Below are 24,306 nucleotides of genomic sequence, written 5' to 3' on the forward strand. Positions count from 1 at the left end.
CCGCCCATATTTATAAATAAACACATATAAATTTTTTCCAGCACTATCGGGCCCATATTTATATATCCGTTCATATTTAAAAACTATATATATATTTTTTCCCGCCAGCCTTTTGCGCTCATATATATATCCACCCATAATTCTAAATAAATACATATATACATATTTTTTCCAGCACTATCGGGCCCATATTTATATATCCGTCCATATTTATAAATTATATATACAATTTTTTCCGGCCATTATTCTGCGCACATATATATATCCAGATCCAGATTTATATAAAAACGTATTTTCTTTTTATCCTATACATCTTTATTTATATATTTCATCCGTGTTTTGTTTTATACGTACTCCTATCGGTAATTTTCAATCCGCATTCGTGCGTTCGTACATTATTCCGCATCTATCCCCATTAAAGGGGCTTCGTTTCCGAGCCACACGCGAGAAAATTCTCCCGCAGTCCTGCGGTGCACAGTGAGGAAGTTCTTGCGTCCCCATACAGTCCACTTCTCACGTCCAAAACAAAAAAAAAAAGGGACGCGCACAAACGCGGTGTTCGTCGTTAAGGTCGTCCCCTGAGTATGTCCACGGAGCCGTCCAAGACTGCGCCGAAGTCCAACAGTCTTTCGTCTCCCTCTGCAACTCCGGAGAAGGTTCGGCCTCCGACAACTCCGGTGACCGTGAAGCGTACGGATATTTCACGCAAGTTCTCGTCAGTTCGCAGCCGCAGCGAATCCCCAAGGTCCCGTCCGTCTTCGTCCAGCTTACCTGAGGGTCGCAGATTCTCGGTTAAAGACTCGAGGGAACACAAAGGTCGTTCCAAGCTTTCAACCCAGACCCAGATTCCGCACGTTGTTGTGACGCACTGTTCTGACGCTCCCGTCACCCGATCCGTATCACAACAGCGTAGAGAACACTCCAGAATGTCCCTCTCCGATTTCGTTCTAGCGTGCGACGCATTGACTCTGTTTGAAGCTCGCGATAGCTCTAACTTCTGAAGTGCCCTTGTTTTCCATTAAAATGCACTTAGAGCAGCTCAAATCCCTTTGGTCAACTGTAGAGATGAAATACTCCCGTTGTCACAAGGCCTTGACAATCCAAGCCGACGAGGAAAGCTTGGCAAACATAAGCCACATCAAGGCGAAGCACGAATCCGCTTACGCGGCGTATGTGCGATGCGGGACGTTGTTCGGAGAACGCATCGAACAGCTCTCGGCACAGATGGCGACTCTTAGGCGTCAGCCAACCGCTCCGTCGGGGCCACCGGGGCATAGAGTTCCTCCGTGTGAGGTAGAGACATTTGATGGCGACAGCCTAGCATGGCCCACATTCCGCGATTTGTTCGCCGCCATTTATATCGCCAATCCGTATTTGTCACAAGTGGAGAAGCTCTATCACTTGAACGCCAAGACGCGAGGGGAAGCGAGAACCATCATGGCTAAGTCCCCCCTGACGAATGAGGGTTTCCAGGCCGCGTGGGGGAACCTCAACGCACGGTAGCCGTCTGCTTGTCATGACTCAAGCCAGACAACTCCTTCAGATTCCCGCGGTGGCACAAGAGTCGGGCAAATCCTTGCGAGAGCTGCAGACCGCGTTTCAAGGGTGTCTTACCGCACTTGAGCGTTCGGGTGTTAGTACTGAGAATTGTGATGTCTTACTTATCGCCATCTGCACTAGTAAATTGCCGAAGGCCACAATCCTCCTGTGGGAGCAATCAGTGCCCAATAAGACTGTCGTCTCAACGTGGTCCGATTTGAACCAATTTCTTACCCATCGGTATCGTGTCCTGGATGCCACCGAAGAACATAAGTTGGCCCCAAGTGTCCAAGCCATCCCCTTTGGGACCGCAAATCCTCTGCAACGATGAAGGTCCAAGCATTTCCAGCGAAAGCTCAGCTCAAACCGGCGTCTTGCAAGCTGTGCCATCGGGAAAATCACCCAATACGGCTCTGCCCTAGTTTTCTTGATATGCCTGTTCTGAGGCGGCTGGAAACCATTAGACAGCAGGGACTTTGTCTGAACTGTTTTGCCCGCGGTCATCAAGTGAAGGGCTGCTCCAGTGCGCATAATTGCCATACCTGCAAGGAACGTCATCATACGCTGTTGCATCCTAGTGATGTGTCCGTGCCCTCGCCATCCGCTGCGCAAGTCCCACCATCCAGCGCCACAGAGCGTCCGTCCACGAGCGACCAGCTCACAAATGCTCAAAGTTATTTTGCATCTACCCCAGGCAGAGGCCTTTTAGGCACTGCGATTGTCACTCTGCACCATCGTGGTGTGGATCATCATATTCGGGCGTTGATCGACTCGGGGGCCGATTCAACTTTTCTCTCCGAGCGTGTCTTCAGCATGGTCCAACCCCCTTCCACCCAGTAGACGCCGCGGTTACTGGCATGGGCCAGAGTGATGGAGGCTGCGCCGACAAGGTGTGTCTGCTAATGCTGTCTCCCCCGTGTGACAGATTGAACAAGATTGAGGTCTCCGCCCTGGTCGTATCCAAATTGTCAGGGGCCATTCCAACAGCTCCATTCCCTAATACGGTTCCGACGCAGTGCCTCGATCGCCCCCTGGCTGACCCGTACTACAACAAGCCCGCGCCTATTGATATGATCATCGGTGTAGACCTGTTTCCCCACATCCTCGGAGAACGGATCAAAAAGGATAATGGTGATTTTGTCGGGCTAGAAACCATCTTTGGATGGGTTCTGTGTGGGGCTATCACTCCTGACCCTCCGGTGTCTCGATCCGTTTTCGCGGCACAGACGCGAGTTAGTCCCGAAGCAAAACTTGATGTACTCCTCACCAAGTTTTGGGAGGTGGAAGACCTTCCCGCAAAGCCGGAAAAGGACGATGACGCATTCTGCGAGCGGAACTTCCAGGAGACCACCCAAAGGGGAAAGGACGGCCGATATGTTGTGTCCCTACCGTTCAAAGGTCCGAATAGCGTTGACTTGGGCCACTCAAGACCGATCGCGCCGGCTCAATTCCTGCGGAATGAAGCACGCCTTCTCAAGGATCCAGTCCTAAAAACGCAGTACGATGCCATTATTCAAGAGTACGAGGAATTGGGTCATATGATTCGGGTGACGCCGCCTCAAGATGGGAAAACCTTCTATCTCCCCCATCATGCGGTGTTTAAGCCCGATAGCACCACCACTAAGGTACGCGTGGTATTTAACGCGTCGAGCCCCTCCACACAAGGCGTCAGCCTCAACGATGTCTTGCACACCGGTCCCACTCTTCAGGCCGACCTTACGCTTCAGGTACTGAAATGGCGGTTCTTTCAATTCGTTTTCAACGCCGACATAACGCAGATGTATCGACAAATCCGAGTCGATCCCAGGCATACCCCCTTTCAGCGGATCCTCTACCGAGACCGCTGCGGCAATATTCAGGATTACGAGTTACAAACTGTTGGGGGTTTGGGGTTAACTGCGCGCCATTCTTGGCGATCCGAGTCCTTTTACAACTGGCACAAGACGTGCAAGCGATGTATCCTCAGGCGAGCGAAATCCTTCGGAACTACATGTATGTTGATGATGTCCTTGCCGGCGCTCACACTGAAGCCGACGCCCGTCTCGCCATACGAGAGCTTCCAGCGGCCCTCCAATCTGCGGGCTTCCCGCTTCGGAAGTGGACTTCCAATAAGAAGGAAGTACTTCAAGCCATTCCGAGAGAGCACCTGCTGCGATAGGACTTTCTCGAGCTGGAAGACGCGAGCACTGCAAAAACCTTGGGTATTCGATGGCAAGCTGCTGAGGACGTCTTCTTCTTCACCGTAGCGGACCCCCACTTGAAGGAGTCGATCTCCAAGAGGCAGGTTCTGTCCCATATCGCTAAGCTCTTTGACCCCGCTGGTTGGCTAGCCCCATTTGTCATCCGAGCGAAGATATTCATGCAGCAAATCTGGCTTACCGAACTGGGCTGGGATGATGTTCTGCCGCCTCTCCTGCTGCAGCAATGGCACGAATTCCTGCAGGATTACCCAGGCCTCAGTCGACTCCGCATTCCCCGTTGGCTAAACACCAGCGATAAGCTCTCGTGGGAGCTTCATGGCTTCTGTGACGCGTCACAGAAAGCGTATGGAGCGGCCCTATATGTGCGGGTTCGGTACGGCAATCAAGTAGACGTCCATTTATTAACGGCTAAGACCCGTGTAGCTCCAGTCAAAACAGTCTCGCTGCCTCGGCTGGAGTTGTGCGGAGCGGTTCTGCTAGCCGATCTCTGGGCGTCGATCGTTCCTGAACTCCCAATCCCACCTGCAACCTCCCAGTTTTGGACCGACTCTACCATCGTGTTGGCTTGGCTCAATAAACCCCCGTGCAGTTGGTCCACCTTCGTGGGCAATCGGATATCCAGGATCTCCGAAAGCACCAGTGGCCAAAGCTCGTCACATGTGCGCTCCGAGGACAACCCCGCTGATCTGGCGAGCCGTGGAGTCTCCGCGGCCGAGCTATCGGCCAGCAGCCTCTGGTGGCATGTGCCGGACTGGCTCCAGCGAGCCCCCGAGTATTGGCCAACTCCCTATAACGAACTCCCAGACACCCAGCTGGAGCAACGGGTCCAGTGCCACACCACCGCAACCACCCTACTCGAGGACGTCAGCGAACGTTTCTCGAATTATGGTAGGGCACTACGAGTCATCGCGTACATCCTACGCTTCGCCACCAAGAGGATTTCGACGCCTTCCACGGTTCGCCTCACCAATGACGAACTTCTTTCCGCCGAGCGCGCCTTGATTCGGACCTCTCAGCGGCGGGAATACCTCGCGGAGATACGGGCCCTGGGTGAAGGGCGACCCCTGCCATCATCCAGCACTCTACTCAATCTGAACCCATTTCTCGACCAGCATGGGTTACTCCGCTCCTGCGGACGACTCCGGGCCGCTGAGTCCCTCCGATATGATGAACGTCACCCTATTCTCCTCCCCTATAGTACTCATTTCACTCGCCTGCTTGTCGAATTCGCCCACCGCATCACGTTGCATGGCGGCAATCAACTGATGGTGCGGTATTTGCGCACCAAATTCTGGATCCCACGGATAAAGAACATGGTAAAGTCCCACATCAAGGGGTGCAAAGTCTGCATCGTTCATCGTCGACGACTACAGACCCAGATGATGGGTGATCTCCCTCGAGAACGCATCACGTACTCCAGGCCCTTCACCCACACGGGCATTGACTTCGCAGGGCCGTTCGAGATCAAAAATTACACCGGGCGTGCGTGTCTCATAACTAAGGGTTATGTCTGCGTCTTTGTGTGTTTCAGCACGAAGGCAATCCATCTCGAGGCTACCTCCGACCTCACCACTGAAAGATTTCTTGCAGCCTTCTCTCGGTTTGTCGCACGGAGACAATGCCCACAGCGCATTTACTCCGACAACGGCAAAACCTTCGTAGGGGGCCTCAAAGGCGCTCGAAAAAGACTTCCTGAACGCCACCAAGCTTGAAATAATGAAGGCATTTCCCCAGCAGCACATTTCCCCAGTTCATTCCGCCAAGCGCGCCCCATATGGGAGGACCGTGGGAAGCAGGGGTCAAAAGTTTTAAGACCCTGTTTTACAAGTCCTCGTCCACTGTCAAATACACCTTCGAGGAACTTTCCACTCTCCTGTGTAGGATCGAAGCGTGCCTAAACTCCAGGCCAATCTCTCCCATGAGCGAGGACCCAGAGGATCTGCTGGCCCTAAGCCCGGGACATTTCCTGATTGGAGGACCACTCTTATCCATTGCGGAACCGGAAATTCTGGTCGAGCCTATGTCGCTTATCAACCGATGGCAGCGACTAAAGGCAATCCAGCAGGATTGCCGCCGCTGGAAGAGTGAGTACCTCAAGGAGCTTCACAAACGGAACAAGTGGAAAGCACCGACTCGCAGCATCCAGACCGGCGACCTCGTGATCGTGTCCGAAGATCATCTCCCCTCCAACGAGTGGCGCTTAGGGCGAATTGAGCGCATTCTGCCCGGGGCTGACGGTCTCGTCCGAGTGGCTGATGTCACCACCGCGCGTGGGTCTATCCGAAGACCCGTAGCGAAGCTCATTCTGTTGCAAGACAGCAGCAGTCCTGAGTCTAAAACCTTATCGTGACTCCCAATCCCTCTATGTTTCCTCCGAATGTCCTCGTCTCCGTGCATGTTTCTCGTTCCCGTGCATAGACTAATCCACTCCCCCATACGTAATTTCTTTCGTTACAGTTCGTTCAGCTCGCCCCTTCATAGCGACATGGCCCCCACGCGTCTGCCGCACCACCGCAGCAAACGAGCTCCACAGGGCACGAACGTGTACCGATGCCGGGTCTGTCGGGGGTTCATGCACTCCGGCAGTGTCAGCGCTTCCTGAACCTCCGAGGGGGAAAAGCGGCTCCGCACTCCCATCCGGGAAGTGGCGGCGCCGGTCCGAGAGAAGTTCGCCACCCTGATCCTGGCCGACCACTATTTCTATCGGCCGGCGTCGGTATCCGTGGTGCTCGGGGCAGACCTCTATCCTGAGGTCATCCAACCAGGCTGTGTGCCCGGTCATAGCGGTACTCCCGCAGCCCAGAGCACCGTGTTCGGATGGGTCGTCTCCGGCTCCTGTGGGATCTAGGCGCTCCAGGACGTTGCCGTCCCCCATCCTTTATATGTCCAGGGTGGCAATTGCAACATGTTACAAGGGGGGCGGTATGTTCACGACACCGGGTGAACAGCAGTGAGCGGTGAGGAGTGAGGAGGGTTTTTTTGATCCTCGGCATCTACGGTCACACCAGGAGGAGTGACTTGTTTTTTCCAATGGGCACCGCCATCATTCTGAATCGAGCTTTTCACCCAAACACCCGTTCTTTTGCTTTTACGATTTGTCAATTTTTTCAACCCGAACCGTGTGTGTCGGGCTCTCTGTGAAGTTTATTTAACCGAAGTTTTCGCGCGTTTTTAATTCACCACTCGCTCACATACCCAGAAGATATTGGCACCCGCCAACTACTTGTATTTATTTGGATCCTTCCGCCCCTCCACGAACAGAGCTCTTTTTTGTTACACATTTATTGTGTAATAGGTAAGCCTTATATAATACATATGCGCACAATATTATGACAATTATTAAAAGTAGTATGTTCGTTAATCTCATATCAGCATTTGATGATTCAATTTTATTTATGACATTTGCAGTAGAGTCCACTGATTTTGTTTCGATTAACCCCATTGTGGGTATAACGGATATATCATCAAATTTACTTATGCTATTATCGAACATACGTATGGGATTTTTGTTTTTATTACAAGTATACAAAAATATGAAATAAAGTTCATAAAGACAGGTTAAAAACTTTTGTTTAGCAATTACTTTAATTTTTTTTCATAAATATGTTTTGACCGGTACATATTTGTCTGAATTTGATTTCTATTTGAAATATTAAAATAAAATTGTTATGGATTCATGCATATTTTTTTTTTTTTTATTTAAATTATTTGTGAAGAGAGAAAAAAAAGTAAGAGAGAAATAAAATTTATCTCAACTGTGTCTTGCACAGCGAGCCAGAGACGTGGAAAAATTATAGAAAATGTGGTTGGCTCACAATTCAGGTATACATTTCATTTGTTTTATTGTTAAAAAAAATCTCCAACCACATTGTTAGTAAAAGACTATCAGACAGTTAGTGTGTCGCAAGTTGCACTTTCGTGCTTCAACTTGCTATTAAGGTTATAATTATAATTATTATATTAAAGGCAAGTTAAGGCTTGCGCGTTTCTGCGGCCCCTTGCGTTTCTTCGCTCTTTGGCGAAGTTCAGCTTTCAGAATGTCAATACGGTCTTCTTTGGCTCTGTTGTTAAGGCTTGCGCATTTCTGCGCGTTTCTTCGCTCTTTGGCGAAGTTCAGCTTTCAGGATGTCAATACGCTCTATGCAGCGTTGTCGGTCTTCCTCCGTCTTCAGAGTGGCCAGTAGGTTGCGGGCCCGGTACTCAGCTATTGTGAGTGGGCGCGGTCCATCGTTGGGATACAACTCTAACACTTCTTCTAGCGTCGGCGCATCCCTTTGCTCGATAGGAGCAGATTCCGCAAAGGGAATATCTTCACTGTTCATTCGTGTTCCTTGTTGGTTGATTGGTTGATTTTCTTTTGGTTCGCTTGATTTATCAGATGGTTCCAACCACTGCTTCTGCTTTCTTCTGGGCATTTATTCCAATTGATTTAAAATAAAATTTTCATTTAAATAAATAAAATGTTCATGTTTTGTGTTGTGGTTAATATTTGCAGTTGTTGTTCTTCTGTCGTTAACGTTGATTGATGGTTTGATTTTTGCATTTGGTTTGCAGATTGCAGTTGTTGTTTTTGTTAGCAGATTGCGGGTCCCCGGTCCTGTCACGGTCGCCATGTTATATATATACCAAGACCGGGTTCCTTTGATAAAAATAGTATATCCAAGATGAACACGTCAGTGTCCATGCATAGTCGTTTTCAGAATGATTCTTTATTCCAAATTATTATTTTGCTTAAGCTAAGTTTACATATATATTCTTATGCTGCGACTTATGCGACAGCTACAAAAGAGAGGGAGAGTGTTAGTACATACATACATATTGTTGGAGCGCTTGCATCAAAGTGCTTGGTCAGCGTTCACACGCTGGCCTGGCTCTAGCTCATGTTACGCTTGTGCATACATTGCTTATGTGAATATATGTATGTGCATATACAAATGTACATACATATATGATCATGCTTAGCTGTAGATTTATGTGAATATGTTTATGTACATACATCAATGTATATATATAAACATATTCAAGTGCACAATTATATTTTAATATGTTTAATTGTTTATACTTGCAACAGAGTGTTACAAGTTGAGCTCATTGTACTGAATGATTATTTGTATGAATATACTACAATACATCAAGGTGAGATTTACCCAATTTCTTTTGATTCCAGTGCAGAAAGTTCACTTCTAAAACAAGTTGTTCCACTGCTCTTATTAAGGGGACACCATCTATATGAGATAGTACAGGTGAAATGAAAATTCGGTTGATTGACCATACCAAAACTGTCCAACGGCGACCATTAGGCCTGAAGAAAGAGATATTGTTAGAGAAAAGTTGAGTGAGCTGCAAAAATGTAATCGACTTCACGTTGTAGAATATTTCAGCAAAACAACTTCCGCGGCTAAAACTAGATACCACTCATATGAGTTTGAATATTTGGCCGTATTTGAATTTTTCAAAAAATTCTGTCACTAATTGGTTGGTAAAGCATTTGTGGTTTACACTGATTGCAACTCATTGAATAGAATAGAAATAGAATTAACTTCTGGAGTTCATCGTTGGTGGTGGTATTTACAATCATTTAATTTAACAATACTGTAGAAAATGTTCAGGTCGTGACGTGGGACAGCTCCAAAAAATTTCGCGAGTCGAACATATACCCCGAGCCCTCTAACCAAACAATTAAACGCTGGTTTTGTGTTGTATTGCGCTATATTCAGTTGCACAATTTGTGGGCATATCGATCGGTTAGATCGGTTGGCTGAAATCTTTATTTCAATGTTAATTCAAATTTCTCACATGTTTCTATTTTATCTTACATTTGTGTTTTTCTATCCTTTTCACGTCTTTCCTGCTTGCCTAATTTTCTGTGACTGGCGCGCCGTCATAGCGGGCCGCCGCTCTGTCATAAGTGCAAGCAAAGACAAAGTAAATTCTAACTGTTCTTCTTCGAATGAGAGAGAATAAAAACCAGGGGCGCTTTGGGTAAGCCTTTCTACTGGCGCGGGGCGGCAATTAAGCCTGCACCCCAACATTCCCCACCCCGTAATTCACCAGCGTCTTCGTGCGGTGGATTACTCTCCAAATTCAGTACGGCCAGCTTCACTGTTGGTCGCGTCACAAGTCCATCTACTGTGCGAACGACTGCGCTTCGCACCTGTCCGTCTTTCCCACGATGAACGTCGATCACTCTTCCCTTTGGCCACGTATTACGTTTAGCGGCATCGTCTACAATTATCACCACGTCACCTACTGCTACCGGCTTGAGCTGTGGTTGGAACCATTTCGTGCGCCTTGTGATTGTAGGTAGATATTCTCTTAGCCTCCTCTTCCAGAAACAGTCGGCAATTTGGCTGGCAACACGATACCCTTTTGCGAGTTGCGGCCCAGACTGTTGCAGTGAACCGCTCTCACGTAGGCCACTAGAACTGCCTTTTAGAAAATGGTTCGGCGTTAATGCTTCCGATTCGGCGCTTTCTAAAGGCACATACGTCAGAGGCCTTGAATTCAAAATTTGCTCTACGTCAGCAAACGCTCCTCTTAACACCTCTTCCTTCAGGCCGGCCTTTGGCAGTATTTCTGAAAGTATAGATTTAGTAGAACGTACCAGTCGCTCCCAAACGCCGCCCATGTGCGGTGAACTGGGAGGGTTAAACTTGAACTCCAACGTTGGATACTGCTGTTCCACAGCTGAAGTTGATATCCATTCTATGTGCTCCTTCAATACGCGGCTGGCTCCTCTAAAATTTGTACCATTGTCCGATAGTATGGTACGCGGCACCCCTCTTCTGGCTACAAACGCCTTCAATACGCAAAGAAATGAGTCGGTTGACAGTGATGTAGCAATTTCTAGGTGTACCGCTCGGGTCGTAAGGCATGTGAATAACACGCCCCATCTCTTCTGGTGCCTGCGGCCCACTGCGACTTCAAATGGGCCGAAGCAGTCCACTCCAGTAAAAGTGAATGGTTGTGTGTGCGGCGATAACCTCTCCTTTGGTAAATCGCCCATCTTTGGTGGCACTGGTCGGGCCACTCGTATACGGCACGCTACACAGGCGTTCGCGACTTTTCTCACTAAAGCGCGTAAACCGGTTATCCAGTACCGCTGTCGTACCTCGTTAACGACAATTTCATTGTGCAAATGGTAATTCTTCCTGTGATAGTACTCCACAATCAGAAACGTTACTCTATGCTTTTGCGGTAGTATAATGGGTCGTTTAGTGTCCATATCTACGCCTTCAATTCTGTCGATTCGTCCTTTGATACGTAGCACTCCTAACTCGTCCAGGTAAGGAGTGCACTTAAATAGCTTACTTTTCCTATTTGTTATGATATGTCCTTGGTTTAAGCATCTGATCTCTTCTGCAAACTCATCTTCTTGGCATGCACGAATAAAAACTGCATCGGTTTCCACATCGCGGTTTATAGCCAAAATGTTCATCAGTTGTTCTCCGCAAGGCCTCTTACATATGCCTTGCAAAAAGTTTAGAACTCGCTTTTGTACCGCCCGTAGCTTTTCCAACGTTCCGAATCGTTCCGGATCAGGTGTGATGCAAGCCAAACTAGAGTTCCCTTTGACTTTCTCCTCGTGGTGCAAGATACTTTCACTCGTCTTGCTCGGGCCCTGCTCCATGCTAGGTCATTGTGTCTCTTGTTCATACAAGAATCTCGGGCCAACAAACCACCTTGAATTCCCGGTCATGTCTGGCATCTTTGTTCATTTCGTGCCATCGCCTGCAACGTTATGCTGGGTGGGCACCCATCGTCAAGATAGCACGTCAGAGTCTTCCAGAATTTCTCCAACTCGCAATGCCACAAATTGATTGTATTTGCGGGCATCTGATCTAATCCAGCATAAAACGTCCTTAGAATCAGTCCAGAAAATACGTTGACATACTGTTACTGAGATGAATTTTGGCAGCCGTAAACCTAAAACAGCAGCCATCAGTTCCATCCGTGGTATTGAGACTGGCTTCAAGGGGGCCACTCGTGTCTTAGACGCTACCAGGGAACAGTGGACTATTCCATCCACTTCTGCTCGCAGGTACACAAGCGCTGCATAAGCGTTGATGCTGGCGTCCACAAACGTGTGAAGTTGTACTCGTCTTGCACAACAAACCTTCGGCATGCACCTTGAAATCCTCACTTCGTTGATTTTGGGTAACAGCTTTGCTTGGTCCTCTTCCTGAAGAGACTCATCCCAATCCGTTCCTGCTCGCCAGATATTCTGCAAAATAATTTTAGCACGAACAGTGAAAAAGCCAAGCAATCCAAGTGGGTCAAAAATTGACATAACCACACTTAACACAGTTCTTTTGGTCGGATAGTCTTTCGATGCTCTTTCAAGCAAATCCGGCTTGACTACATACGTAAGTTGATCTGTCACGGGCAGCCACCACATGCCTAAAACCTTATCTTGCGTTTTTTCAAGGAATCCCACCTCCCTAGGCACGTCTCCTTCTTGGTTCTTGAGCGCTCTCACTACGCTCGCAGAATTCGTGGTCCAGCGCCTCATGTTGAATCCACCCTCCGAGTGAATTCTCTGCACCTCCATGGCCAACTCCGTCATCTCGTCTTCGGTGTTTGTCGACTCGAGCCAGTCGTCGACAAACGTGTTTCTACAAATGGCCGCAACAGCTCTTGGAGATTCTTTTCTGAACCGCTCTGCGTTGCGATTCTTTATGTAATTAGCTAAGGCCGGCGAGCAGGAAGCCCCGAATGTCATAACCTGCATCACGTACGCTTCTGGCGCCTTAGCCGAATTTCCATTGCGCGATAGAAACTTCTGAGCCGTCTGGTCCTCTGGGCGCACTCTTACTTCGTGAAACATCTCACTTATGTCGCCAGCCACTGCTACTGGTCGCTCCCGAACGTATTAACACGCCAACTAGAGATGCCAGTATTTCCGGGCCCTTTAGCAAGACGTCGTTCAATGACGTGCCGTTGACTTTCGCAGCTGCATCCCAGACCAGCCTCGTCTTGTTCTTGTTTGGGTTAGTGACTGTAAATATAGGAAGAAACCATGAACTTTTACCCTTATTTAGCTCACTTTCTGTTAATCTCCGGATGTATCCCTTTTCTTCATAGCTTTGCAGAATATCCAACATAAAGCTTCTAAGATCGATGTCTTTTGCCATTTTCGCTTCTAAACACTGAAGACGCCTCATGGCCATTGAGTATGAATCCGGTAGATCTACTTTGTCGAACCTCCATAACAGTCCAGTTTGCCAACGTTTGTCAATCGGGCAATAACTTGTGGTCGCCTCCATAATCTGCAACGCGCGCTCGTCGTCTTTCGATCCTAATGGCTTACTTGGCACACGTGTTCCCGCGGACTCCATAGCAAAGTATTCTTTCATTGACGCATCCAAAGCGCGCATGCTGCTCGCTTCATTGCACTCACATATGTGCAATATGTGTGAGGATGCTGTAGCGGCGTCGCTGTGCCGGCCATACACAGACCAGCCCAGTCTACAGCGCGCCGCGACCACGTCGTCTCCTTCGGACTCCCGTATCTCCAAAGGCACACAAACTTTCAATTTATCCAGACCAATAATTAAGCGTGCTTTTACGTTACATAACTTAAATTTGGTAAATACTGTAGATGCTTTCTCGATGTTACCAGTTCGTCGGTAACTGTTTGCGTAGGCAAGTCTAACTTACGTACCGTGCGCAAACTCTTGAGTTCAAATTGCGTCGCACCTTGACACATCGACGACACTCGGACACACACATACTTGGACGCGCTTTCCGTTTGAGTGACTTGACTGGTCCACTTTAAGCACAGTTCTTCGGCCGGGCCATCTAGTCCTAACTCGTCTGCCAGAGTTTCTTCAATCAAAGAGCAAGCGGCTCCCTCGTCCAGTAAGGCATATGTCGCTAAATTTCGCTTCCTTCCGTATAACATGATTGGCATATATCTGAATAAAGCCTTGCTTGTTATATCTCCATGGAATAAGATTGGTGGATGAACTGGTTTATCATGCTCATTCGTCTGCCACTGCGATTTGCGTTCCTTGTAGTCCGCTGTCTCGTGGATCAACGAGTGGTGTATCTGCCTGCACCCATCGACACCACAACTTCTTTTACTTTTGCAATTCCGTATCATGTGCTGATCAAAACAACAATAGCAGAGCCTCTTTTGCCGCACGAACTCCTTTCTCTGCTTTATGCTCATTTCTCGAAAGAGGCGACAGTCTGCTACGTTATGACTCCCTGCACATTTGGGGCACAACCGGATGCGTACTTCGTGTTTTCGATTCCTGACTAGATCCACTTTGCAATTCGTTGTGCAGAAAAATTCGCTCTTTGGTTCTCTTTGCTCCATCCTTAGCTGGAACTGTATACGGCGTAACCATTGAGGCACACATTGCAATGCCAAACAACCAATTGTCAAAGATAGACAAGTTAGCCACACATCCAATTAGAGTCATTCGGTGTCTTCCCCAATCGAGTTTCAATTCTCCCGGAAACTTATCGACGAGCTCGCCTAGTAAAGCTGGATCGTGCAGATACTCTTTAAGCCCAATTGCGACCAGTGTCGCGCAATAGTTCTGCACTGCCAAGGCTAGCTGAATAACCGAATCCAAATTATTTGAGCGTGCCGCTGGTTCTTCTCTTAGTTTCCTTTGTAGGCTCGAGTGAATAATCTCCGGTCTTCCATAAAGCATCCGTAACGTACCGATTGCATACGGCACCGTCTCTGGACACATTAGCTTTCCTCGAACGGCTTCCCAAGCCGCTCCTTTTAAGCACTTTTGGAGCCGAATAAGATTCTCTTCGTTACTAATTCCACATCTTTCAGTAGATTGTTCGTAGTGGCTTATAAACAACCACTCTTCTGGCTTACCGGAAAACACGGGTAAGTCTTTGTTCTGTACTTGGCGGGCCGCTATCTGTTCCGATGACAATAGAGTTTTCTTGTGTCCTAAATCCGTAGAGTGCACTCCAGGGCTTAACGTCAAGTGTCCGGTAGCCGGCAGTTGGATTCCAGGTCCATGCTGCATTCCACCCGCGTTACTTTGTCCTTGGGTCCACAATCCGTTATGAAGATTAGCTGTATTGGCCAGAAAAGGTAGACTCACTCCTTGAATAGTCGATTGCGCCAACGCAGGTACGGACCACGGAGCTAGATCAATTTTACTGGGCCGTTTAATTGCCGTACCGTTTCCTGCGTGACTCTCGAACATTCCATTAAGAATCGTTTGTTGCACTGACAAACCGTCGCCTCTGGATGACGTTGACATCGTTGGTGTATCAGTTTCTCTGTCGCTTGAGACCGCTCCATTCTTAGTCGCCTCAGCGCCGTCTTCCTGACTCTCAGCGCTAGGTTGAACTGGTACTTTATCACGGTTGCTCATTGCATATGTTGCGTAACAATGAGGTTATGTTTGCCTGTTTGCACGTGGTTCACTATCTCCCTCTCTCTTCCTCTCTCAGCAAGCCGGCATGTAATCGTCTGCCGCGGTCGCTCTCACGAAGGAGGTCTCTGGAAGATTCCACTCCAATCCACGTGGTTCAGAGATATTCAGACTCTGCTAATATCTCTGGAGCCAAAGAAATAAATATTTCAGGATGTAGAAAATGTTCAGGTCGTGACGTGGGACAGCTCCAAAAAAGTTCGCGAGTCGAACATATACCCCGAGCCCTCTAACCAAACAATTAAACGCCGGTTTTGTGTTGTATTGCGCTATATTCAGTTGCACAATTTGTGGGCATATCGATCGGTTGTCTGAAATCTTTATTTCAATGTTAATTCAAATTTCTCACATGTTTCTATTTTATCTTACATTTGTGTTTTTCTCTCCTTTTCACGTCTTTCCTGCTTGCCTAATTTTCTGTGACTGGGGCGCCGTCATAGCGGGCCGCCGCTCTGTCATAAGTGCAAGCAAAGACAAAGTAAATTCTAACTGTTCTTTTTCGAATGAGAGAGAATAAAAACCAGGGGCGCGTTGGGTAAGCCTTTCTACTGGCTCGGGGCGGCAATTAAGCCTGCACCGCAACAAATGCAATATAGAGAAGAAGACCTTATGGCACTAGAAACCCAGTTCCCTTTACACCACCATTAATTTTGGATAAAATACGCGAAAGGCGAGTTAACTTAGCGGAAATATCAAGCAATTGGATTTTATCCGAACAGTAACTGGACACTGATATTGTTGACATTGTTAATATGTTTAATTCCAACGAGCTGTCAGACGATATAAATAAAACATATGATTTAAAAAAAAAAATGTAAAACACGATGCTTACCAGTTGTGCCTCATACTTTTAGATGGTCAGTGGTGAACCAGGTACATGAGTCGATCATGCACGTAGGAAAGTAAAACTTTTTTGACAAAATATATTAATGTGGTATTTTATTTAGATTCCGGTTTCGGTTATTGGCAATGATATTAGTGTTACAATTAATTTACTTATGGCTTAAACAAAAAATCAAACTGACTGCAGGTCTATCCCGAAACGTGTGCTCGCTGTCGTTGCCCACTTCCAAGTCTTTTGTGTGACCGTCTTTCATTATTTTTATGAGGCTTAGCACTACAACTGGCTTTAGAAACGATGATCGCTTCTGGTTCTTTTGTTGTGTATCGGTGCCTCATCACCGGTTCTTACATTCGGCCCTCCTTACGTTTCATTCGACTCGAATGAATGTCTCCAAGAATTCATGAACTCAGCTACAGTGGATATTTTAGTTGGCCCTTCCGTATCTCCAATCTTTTGAACCTCATATCTTCCATGTTTCTGAACTGCCACTACCTTGTACGGCCCCAAGTAATTTCCTTTGAGCTTGAAACCTACTGTGTCCGCTTTACCGGTACTAAATCGTTGATTCCGTATTTCCTTTCGATCTTCCGTTTAGCATTATAGGACTTACGATTTTCTTCCTATACGACTTTAATATTTTCAATCGCCCTTTCTCGGATCTCCTTTCGGTCCTCATTCAACTCGTCAACTATGCATTCTAAAATACGCTCTCTTAGCTCTGCATCTTCAGGAACTTTAAACGAACTCACTTTGGTGCTTCTTGGCTCAATGTTGTTTATCATTTGTTGCACCTTGCCTACATGCTTATAGCTGGTTGCTGGACTTTCCAAACTTAATTTCGTTAACATGGGTACTACTACTTATCTTGTGCATTCTTTCGACCTGTCCGTTTCCATGCGGAACACCAGTTGTAATTAATAGATGTTGTATGTTATTGTCCTTACAATATTACTCAAACAAATGTGACGTAAACGCCGTTCCCCTATCGGTCACTTTCTCAATGGGTTACCGAATATATTTTCTTTTTTTTCCCAATTATTTACAACTTCTTCTGCCGGGGCAAGTACCGGGGTACTTCGGGTAGGATATAACCATACGAACTTACTAAAACCATCGACAACTACTAACAAATGATTGTACCTCTTCTTGGTAATGTCCATTGGACCCAATACAATATAGAGAAGAAAACCGTATGGCACACGTAGATTTTTATCTAGAAACACAGTTCCCTTTACACCACCGTTAATTTTGGATAAAATACGCGAAAGGCGAGGTAACTTAGCGAAAATATCAAGCAATTGGATTTTATCCGAACAGCAACTGGACATTTGTAATATGTTTAATTCCAACGAGCTGTCAGACGATATAGTTAAAACATATGATTTAAGAAAAAGGATGTTGTTTCGCAATATACAAAAAATGTAAAACACGAGTGAACCAGGTACATGAGTCGATCATGCACGTTGGAAAGTAAAACTTTTTTGACAAAGTATATTAATGTGGTATTTTATTTAGATTCCGGTTTCGGTTATTGGCAATGATATTAATGTTACAATTAATTTTCTTATGGCTTAAACAAAAAATCAAACTGACTCCAGGTCTGTCCCGAAACGTGTGCTCGCTGTCGTTTCAAACTTCTAAGTCTTGTGTGACCGTCTGTTCATTATTTTATGAGGCTTAGCACTACAACTGGCTTTAGAAACGATGACCACTTCTGGTTCTTTTGTTGTGTATCGCTCATCACCGGTTCCTACATTAATTCGATTAGTCTGACAAAATAAATAATAATCCGTAAACTTGTCAACAATTGCATACCCTGTAGGACGGAGAATTCACACTCTGTTAAAATTCAAGCAGAGCTAGCAGAGCGAGGTCAGCATTTCCTGGCAAAAGAATATATTATCGTACAAATTGATGGCTTTACAAAATTCGTACACCTATATCACATCCTCAAAATAGACACAGAGAGCTATTTGGTGTACCAACGCGCATTATAGTCGACCAGAGTATACTCTTTTCAAACAGACAGTTTTCAGATCTTTGTTGTTCAAACAATATAAAACTTCATTTAATTGCGACTGATGCAAGTCGTGCCAATGGTCAAGTTGAGTTAAACTGCGCTAAACTGCACAACTAATCGTTTAACTGAGGCAAGTCCCTTAAAAATGTTAATAGGAAAAAAAGCTCGACCTCTTGTGTTGGCTCCCCCAGTGGACACAGAACTGTAAGTGGATTTGGAGTCTACGCGAGCTGAAGCCAATAGCACCATGAAATCTTCAGCCTCCTAAAATAAAAATAGCTTTGACAAATCAAAGGCTTCCGTTTTCAGACACAATGTTGGTGATTATGTTGTTCTTAAAAATAATGAAAGACACCAAATTAAACGACACCTAAAATTTAAGGGAACATTTTTGGTAGTTGAAGTTCTAGATGGTAATAGATATAAATTAAAGTCGTTATTAAACGAGAGACTATATAAATATTGTAATTAGGACATAAGAAAACTTCCGGTGGGAAGTTTGGGGGGGGGGGGGAACCCCAAGAGTTGGACATTGACGGTGTCAGATGCAAGCTTGTCAAAAGATCAATTGGAGACTTAAAGTGATCCGTCCAAGTGAGACGATCATTAAAATTATGAATTAAGTTTTTAGTTTTGGTCAGATGAAATACAAAATTAATGTTGACAAACAAATTTTTAAGTTGTGTAATTTGCATAAGTTAAGTTTGGTCAGGATAGCCGTGTCGGTAATATGTGTGAGACTATTCTTGTATTTTTTCATATTAAAGATGAATAAAAATGAATAAATAAGGAAAAAAAGACAACATTTTGATTATTTTCACGGACTGGGTTACACAAGGACGAGTAAAGGTCAGGATAGCCGTATTGAATAGTGTTGGCTCAGTGACTAAAAAGTCAAAGACTACTAGTTATTTCCATAGGTGTGTCAGTTGTAGCCCTAGAATTTCAGGTCCTCTTACCTCGCGAAAGAGGGCTCAGAATAATAAACCCCTGGGAACTAACCACACAGTTCTAAATATAAAGTTATTAAGTTAAAAGTCAAAAGTTAAAAAGTATAACAAGTGTGTGAATTCAGTACGTGTTAAAACACGACATTTATATATAATTGAGAATAAATATATTTTTTTTTAATTTTGATCAGAAGTGTGCAACGCATAGATGGAAGCATCTCCCATATAAGTATATATATTCTTCATCAGCACAATGAGACGAGTTCAAAAAGCTTGAATATTCTGCACAGTTTGAAATTTGATGTTGCCAAGTTTCATCAAGATCGGATGACCGGATAAAAAATGTTACAAACATCTTGTAGCACTTACAATATTTATATACAAACATACATTCTTGAAACATTTGTAACGATCCTTTCTCGTCCCTTGGGATATTTCCAAAATCTCTTGGGCTAGGTTCGGCACAACAAAATTTATTTTGTGCCCTGGTGAAATTAGAACTCGTTTGTTGGGTTAATGGTTTTAAATCACACTTTTATTTACAATATTTTGGACTCGGCTGGGTATGACAAATTTCTATTGGAAAGTCCCGACTTGGGCTATGCTGATTGTGGTTTGGGTCCTTCGCTGCTCGCTCCAGTCCTTCTCTTGTTCCTAGGTCTCCGCTGGTTATTATTTTAAACTTGTGATATCGATGCGTTAGCTTGTATTTCCCTCTTCAGGATGGGTCTGGAAAACGTTGATTTGTCTTAGGATAGATCCTATAGTCTTTATCTCACGTTTCATGACGTATCCTGATTTTCTAGGGATATTATTTCCACCTCGATGCCTTCAGCTGTATTTGTAAGATGGTCTTTGTGTGCTCGTCGCCGCTTACCATGAAATAGGATTTTTCCCAGCAATTGGTATTCGTCAGGATGTATAGATCCTGGAATTTCGGCAGTAGGATGTATCCTCGTGCCTTCCAATGCGCTGTGAATCGTCTTTGAGCCGTTTGACTTATCTTATTGTCTTGCCTGGGCACGGTGTTTTAGTCCGATTCCAAGGACTTGTTGGTTATAGGATAATTTGAGAGGTTTCTCGTAAGGCCTTCTCAATTATTCTATTTTTCTTGATCCTTTTCACTGGTTTTTGTTTCACTAGTATGAGCCTTTAAGGCTACTCGTAAGGCCTTAAAACTCCCTTGGTTGATCACGACTTGATGACTTGATTATTTCCTTAATGGGTGTTGCCTTTATATAGGCCGGTCCCATGGCCTTAGGACTTGACTGGTGTAGTACTGCTATACAGCTGGTACTTTTCCATCGGCCCTCTGCTTTCATCCACACATTTCTTGTTGCTGTGCGTGGTGAAAGTCCCGCAAATCGTTGGCGCATATGTATCCACTTTCTATGTGGCTGCGCGCCCAATCGTCCCCTTGTCCTTGTCTTTCTTGCTTGTATACATTTGCTGTTTCATCTGGCTTATATGTGCCTGCCTGTTTTTCCCCGTTTCCTTGTGCCGTAACTTGCATATGACCGGTGATACGAAACCGATTACTTAGCACGGGCCTCGGAATTTAGGTGCCAGCTTTGCTGGGAATCCTTCCGCAGCATTTGACAGATGGTGTTCCTTTGCCCATACTGTTGCTCCAATTGATGGTGTCCATTCTCTTCGTCTTAGATTATAATTTCATCCCAGTTACGTTGATTTTCCCCCGTAAACTGTTATATTTGCTGTTTCTGTTGGATTTTCTTGTGGTGTGTACGGTGCTGTCAGTTAGTGTTGGCATCCCCATTCATCTAGCATTTTGTTGAATATTCTGCTGGTGAATTGAACTCCATTGTCCGTTATCCCCACTTTCGGAGCTCCGAATCTAGATTTATCCTCTCCCGAAAGGCCTTAATCAGATTCTCTGCAGTTGCCTTGCGCATAGGTATCAGTTCTGTCCATTTTGAAAATCTGTCAATGATTTAGCATCGAATTTCCGTGTTTCGATCTTGGCAATGGCCCCACAAAGTCAGCGCATACTGAGGCCCATGGTTCTTCCGGTATTTGTGTTAGCATTTTTCCCGCTGCTTGCTGTTGACTGCGTTTGTATTGTTGGCATATCGTACACTTTCCTACAAATGTCCTGATATCTCGTTGCATTCCTGGCCAGTAATATCTTGATGCAGTTCTGGCAATAGTTCGCCTGCTTCCTGTATGCCCTGCCGTTGTGGCAGTGTGGTTTTCGGCCATTACTTGGTTCCGTAGCGTTTTTGGCACACATAGTTTCCATGATACCACCTCTTCTTGGCCCGCTCTGTGCGGAATGTTCCTATATACCTGGCTATTTTCTATTATGTAATCCGGATATTTCTGTGGTTGTTGTTTTATTTTTTTCATTATGTCTTGAATCCACCCACACTCTTTGTTTGCATGTCGTAATCTGGCACCATTGTCTACTATTCTTTTGCACCCTTCCATTGGTTGTCTTAACAAGGCATCGGCGACAATGTTTAATTTACCCATTCGATATTTCGAAATCATATTGTTGAAGTTCCAGTGCCCATGTGCCATGTGATCTGTTACCACTTTAAATCGGTATAATTCGAGGTATGGTCTTAATTTGCGTATTGCCAGACATTCCTTTTCTGTTGCCGAATAGTTTTTTTCTGCTGGGTTTAATTCCCATGACAAATATGATAGCACTCTCTCCCCATCCTCTGTGTTTTGTACCAATATGGCTCCTAATCCCAAGTTACTTGCATCCGTCTGGAGCACGAACATTTTTGTGAAATCTGGGCACGCCAATACAGAGCCACTTGTCAGCCTTTCCTTTACAGCATCGAATGATGCCTGATGCTCCTCGTTCCAGTGCCAATTTGTTCTTTTCTTTAGCAGCTCGTTTAATGGGTTTGTTAATGCTGCAAAACCCGGTACGAATCATCTGTACCAAGATGCCACTCCTAGGTACTGGCGTGTGCAAGTTGGCGCTTCTAGTTGGGCTATTGCGGCCACCTTTTCTTGGTCTGTTGCAATACCGTTTTCTGTCACCAAGTGGCCTAGAAACTTTAGCTCTTTTCTGAAGAATTGGCACTTCTCAGCATTAATTCTTTAGTTTGCTTCTCCTGAACACTTCTTGTAGATGGTTCATGTGTTCTTCGATTGTTTTTCTCACTTTCACAATGTCATTTTGGATTCCATCCTTCAGATCTAAAATGCTTATGAATTTTGCTTCGCGTAGTTGATTTAAGATGTAGTCGATGCGTGGCATTTGGTATGCATCCTTTATAGATTTTGCGTTAATCTGTCTTAAACCTACACATAATCTCCATTTGCACGTCTGTTTCTTTCTCATCATCACTATGCACCCATAGCTATATGGGCTTTGTGATGGTTCTATGCACCCCATTGTCAACAGTTCGTCGACCTTTGCGTTGAATTCTCCTTGTATTTTTGGATTTTTCGGGTAATACCTTTGTTTTATTGGGATATCGTCCTTCATCGTTATGCGGTTTTTCCATAGGTGGTCTCAAGCTATAGTTCGGGGCTTTAGTGGCCTTGCATTAACTGCATGGCTTCATGGCTTCACGTCGTTAACTAAAAAAACTCGCACTCGTTGCAGAGGACGTACGTGTTTTTTTTGCGCTTATCAAATTTTTATTTTTTTCGCGATTAAATACATTTCTATAACTTTTAATCTCATTATCGGCCTAATAATAATTTCTGCATTCGAATTTTATTTTCATTTCGCGAATTCTTGCAGTCGCTTTTGTTTAAACTTTAAATATTGCTTATTTCTTTTTCATTGTCTTTACCGTTGTAACTAGCTCTCGCGCTCTTGCGTACAAATTGTGGTTGCATGTGTTCAATTTGACTCGCTCTCCCGCTTTTTCCTATTCTTGTTTGATTTGCGCTCTCGTCCTTTGCCTACCCGCGACTCTGTGATACGTGTTTTTGTTTTTGTGTATTCTTGCTTGTTAATTTCTTTAGTTGTGAAGGCTTACTCTGCACATTAACCCTTGTGTCAGAACTGGTCAGTATATTCTAATACACAGATTTTAAACCCTTACAATTTTTATTTATTATTGTTTTTATTCCTTTTTTAAAATAAATTTAACTTTTTAATAAAATGGTTGTCTGCTCAAAAAATAATTGCATAGTTGCCACTAATGCGGTTGTCTCCCATGATTATATTCTTTGTTGGTTGTGTGACAATGCGGTTCACGTTAAGTGTGCAGGTTACACAGGCAGAATCAAGGAGTCTATTGCTAAAGGTGGTGGTTTTTGGTGTGATGCTTGCCGGGAGGTCGAGATGAGATGCGCTTTTATGGACTAGAGATAGTTTTGACACTTTAAGGGCAGGTTTTAATAAACTCCAAGCGGAGTTCACTGCGGTGAAGACTCAGTTCCGAAGTTTATCGCTTATGAATGAGGCTCCGAAACGTAAAAGGACCAGTCCCTGGGGTTTTTCTGTATCTGTAGATCCGCCAGCGTCTCTTATCGTTCCCGACCTGCCTCATGCACCGTCCACTCCTAATGTACAGCAATTAATATCGTTTAAGAGCCCGGTTGTGAATGCTATTAGTAAGGAATTACCGGTATCACCTGGGAATGATCTTTTAAAAACGATCCCTTAACTTTCCCCAATTCCTTCAACTCATGACTCAGAAAACTTTGTATTTCTTGTTGTTCACAATTCTGAGTCACCATGATGGATATTCTTTCCACCAGCCTGCCCTGTATTCGCCTTACTGTCGGTATTCGCACTTTGTGGCCTCCACACGATATTTCTGTGTTCATAATCCTAAGGAAACTCCACTCTAAGATCAGTGCATCCATTCCTTCTGGCATGACAAGGAATGGCATGTGAATTTCCTTATCCCCGAATCTCACGTATCCTGTCCATTGCTCTTCAATGTCCCGCACCTTTCCGTCTGCCATTTACACCTGTTTGTATGTGTTCTCCCATTTTCCTTTATTCCTCACTGTTTCCAACATCTGCTTGCTGATGAAGCTACTCGTGGCTCCGGAATCAATTGTCGCTTTCATCTGGATTCCTGTTACCTCGATAAACGCTGACAATTGATCCTCTTCCTCTACTAGTTGACCTATTAGTGGTGAGGAGCTTGTTGGCTGGGTCCCTGCTCACCCCGGATAGTCTTATTTCCTTCTCTCTGATTTTCTAGGGATATTATTTCCACCTCGATGCCTTCAGCTGTATTTGTAAGATGGTCTTTGTGTGCTCGTCGCCGCTTACCATGAAATAGGATTTTTCCCAGCAATTGGTATTCGTCAGGATGTATAGATCCTGGAATTTCGGCAGTAGGATGTATCCTCGTGCCTTCCAATGCGCTGTGAATCGTCTTTG

The 24,306-nt window shown here is 45.2% G+C and overlaps 3 protein-coding genes across 3 annotated transcripts; all 3 read right to left on the bottom strand.

Annotated features, from left to right (window-relative positions):
• Window positions 1-9,732: 9,732 nt before the first annotated feature.
• On the bottom strand, window positions 9,733-11,370 carry LOC137579603 (uncharacterized). Its single transcript, XM_068293382.1, has one exon. The coding sequence runs from the start codon at window positions 11,368-11,370 to the stop codon at window positions 9,733-9,735; it is 1,638 nt and encodes a 545-aa protein (XP_068149483.1).
• A 132-nt stretch (window positions 11,371-11,502) lies between these two features.
• Window positions 11,503-12,567, bottom strand: LOC137579604 (uncharacterized). Its single transcript, XM_068293383.1, has one exon. The coding sequence runs from the start codon at window positions 12,565-12,567 to the stop codon at window positions 11,503-11,505; it is 1,065 nt and encodes a 354-aa protein (XP_068149484.1).
• Window position 12,568: 1 nt separating this feature from the next.
• Window positions 12,569-13,117, bottom strand: LOC137579605 (uncharacterized). Its single transcript, XM_068293384.1, has one exon. The coding sequence runs from the start codon at window positions 13,115-13,117 to the stop codon at window positions 12,569-12,571; it is 549 nt and encodes a 182-aa protein (XP_068149485.1).
• Window positions 13,118-24,306: the final 11,189 nt, after the last annotated feature.

This window comes from Drosophila tropicalis, unplaced genomic scaffold, assembly GCF_018151085.1.
Source record: "Drosophila tropicalis isolate 14030-0801.00 unplaced genomic scaffold, ASM1815108v1 contig_717, whole genome shotgun sequence".
NCBI lineage: Eukaryota > Metazoa > Arthropoda > Insecta > Diptera > Drosophilidae > Drosophila > Drosophila tropicalis.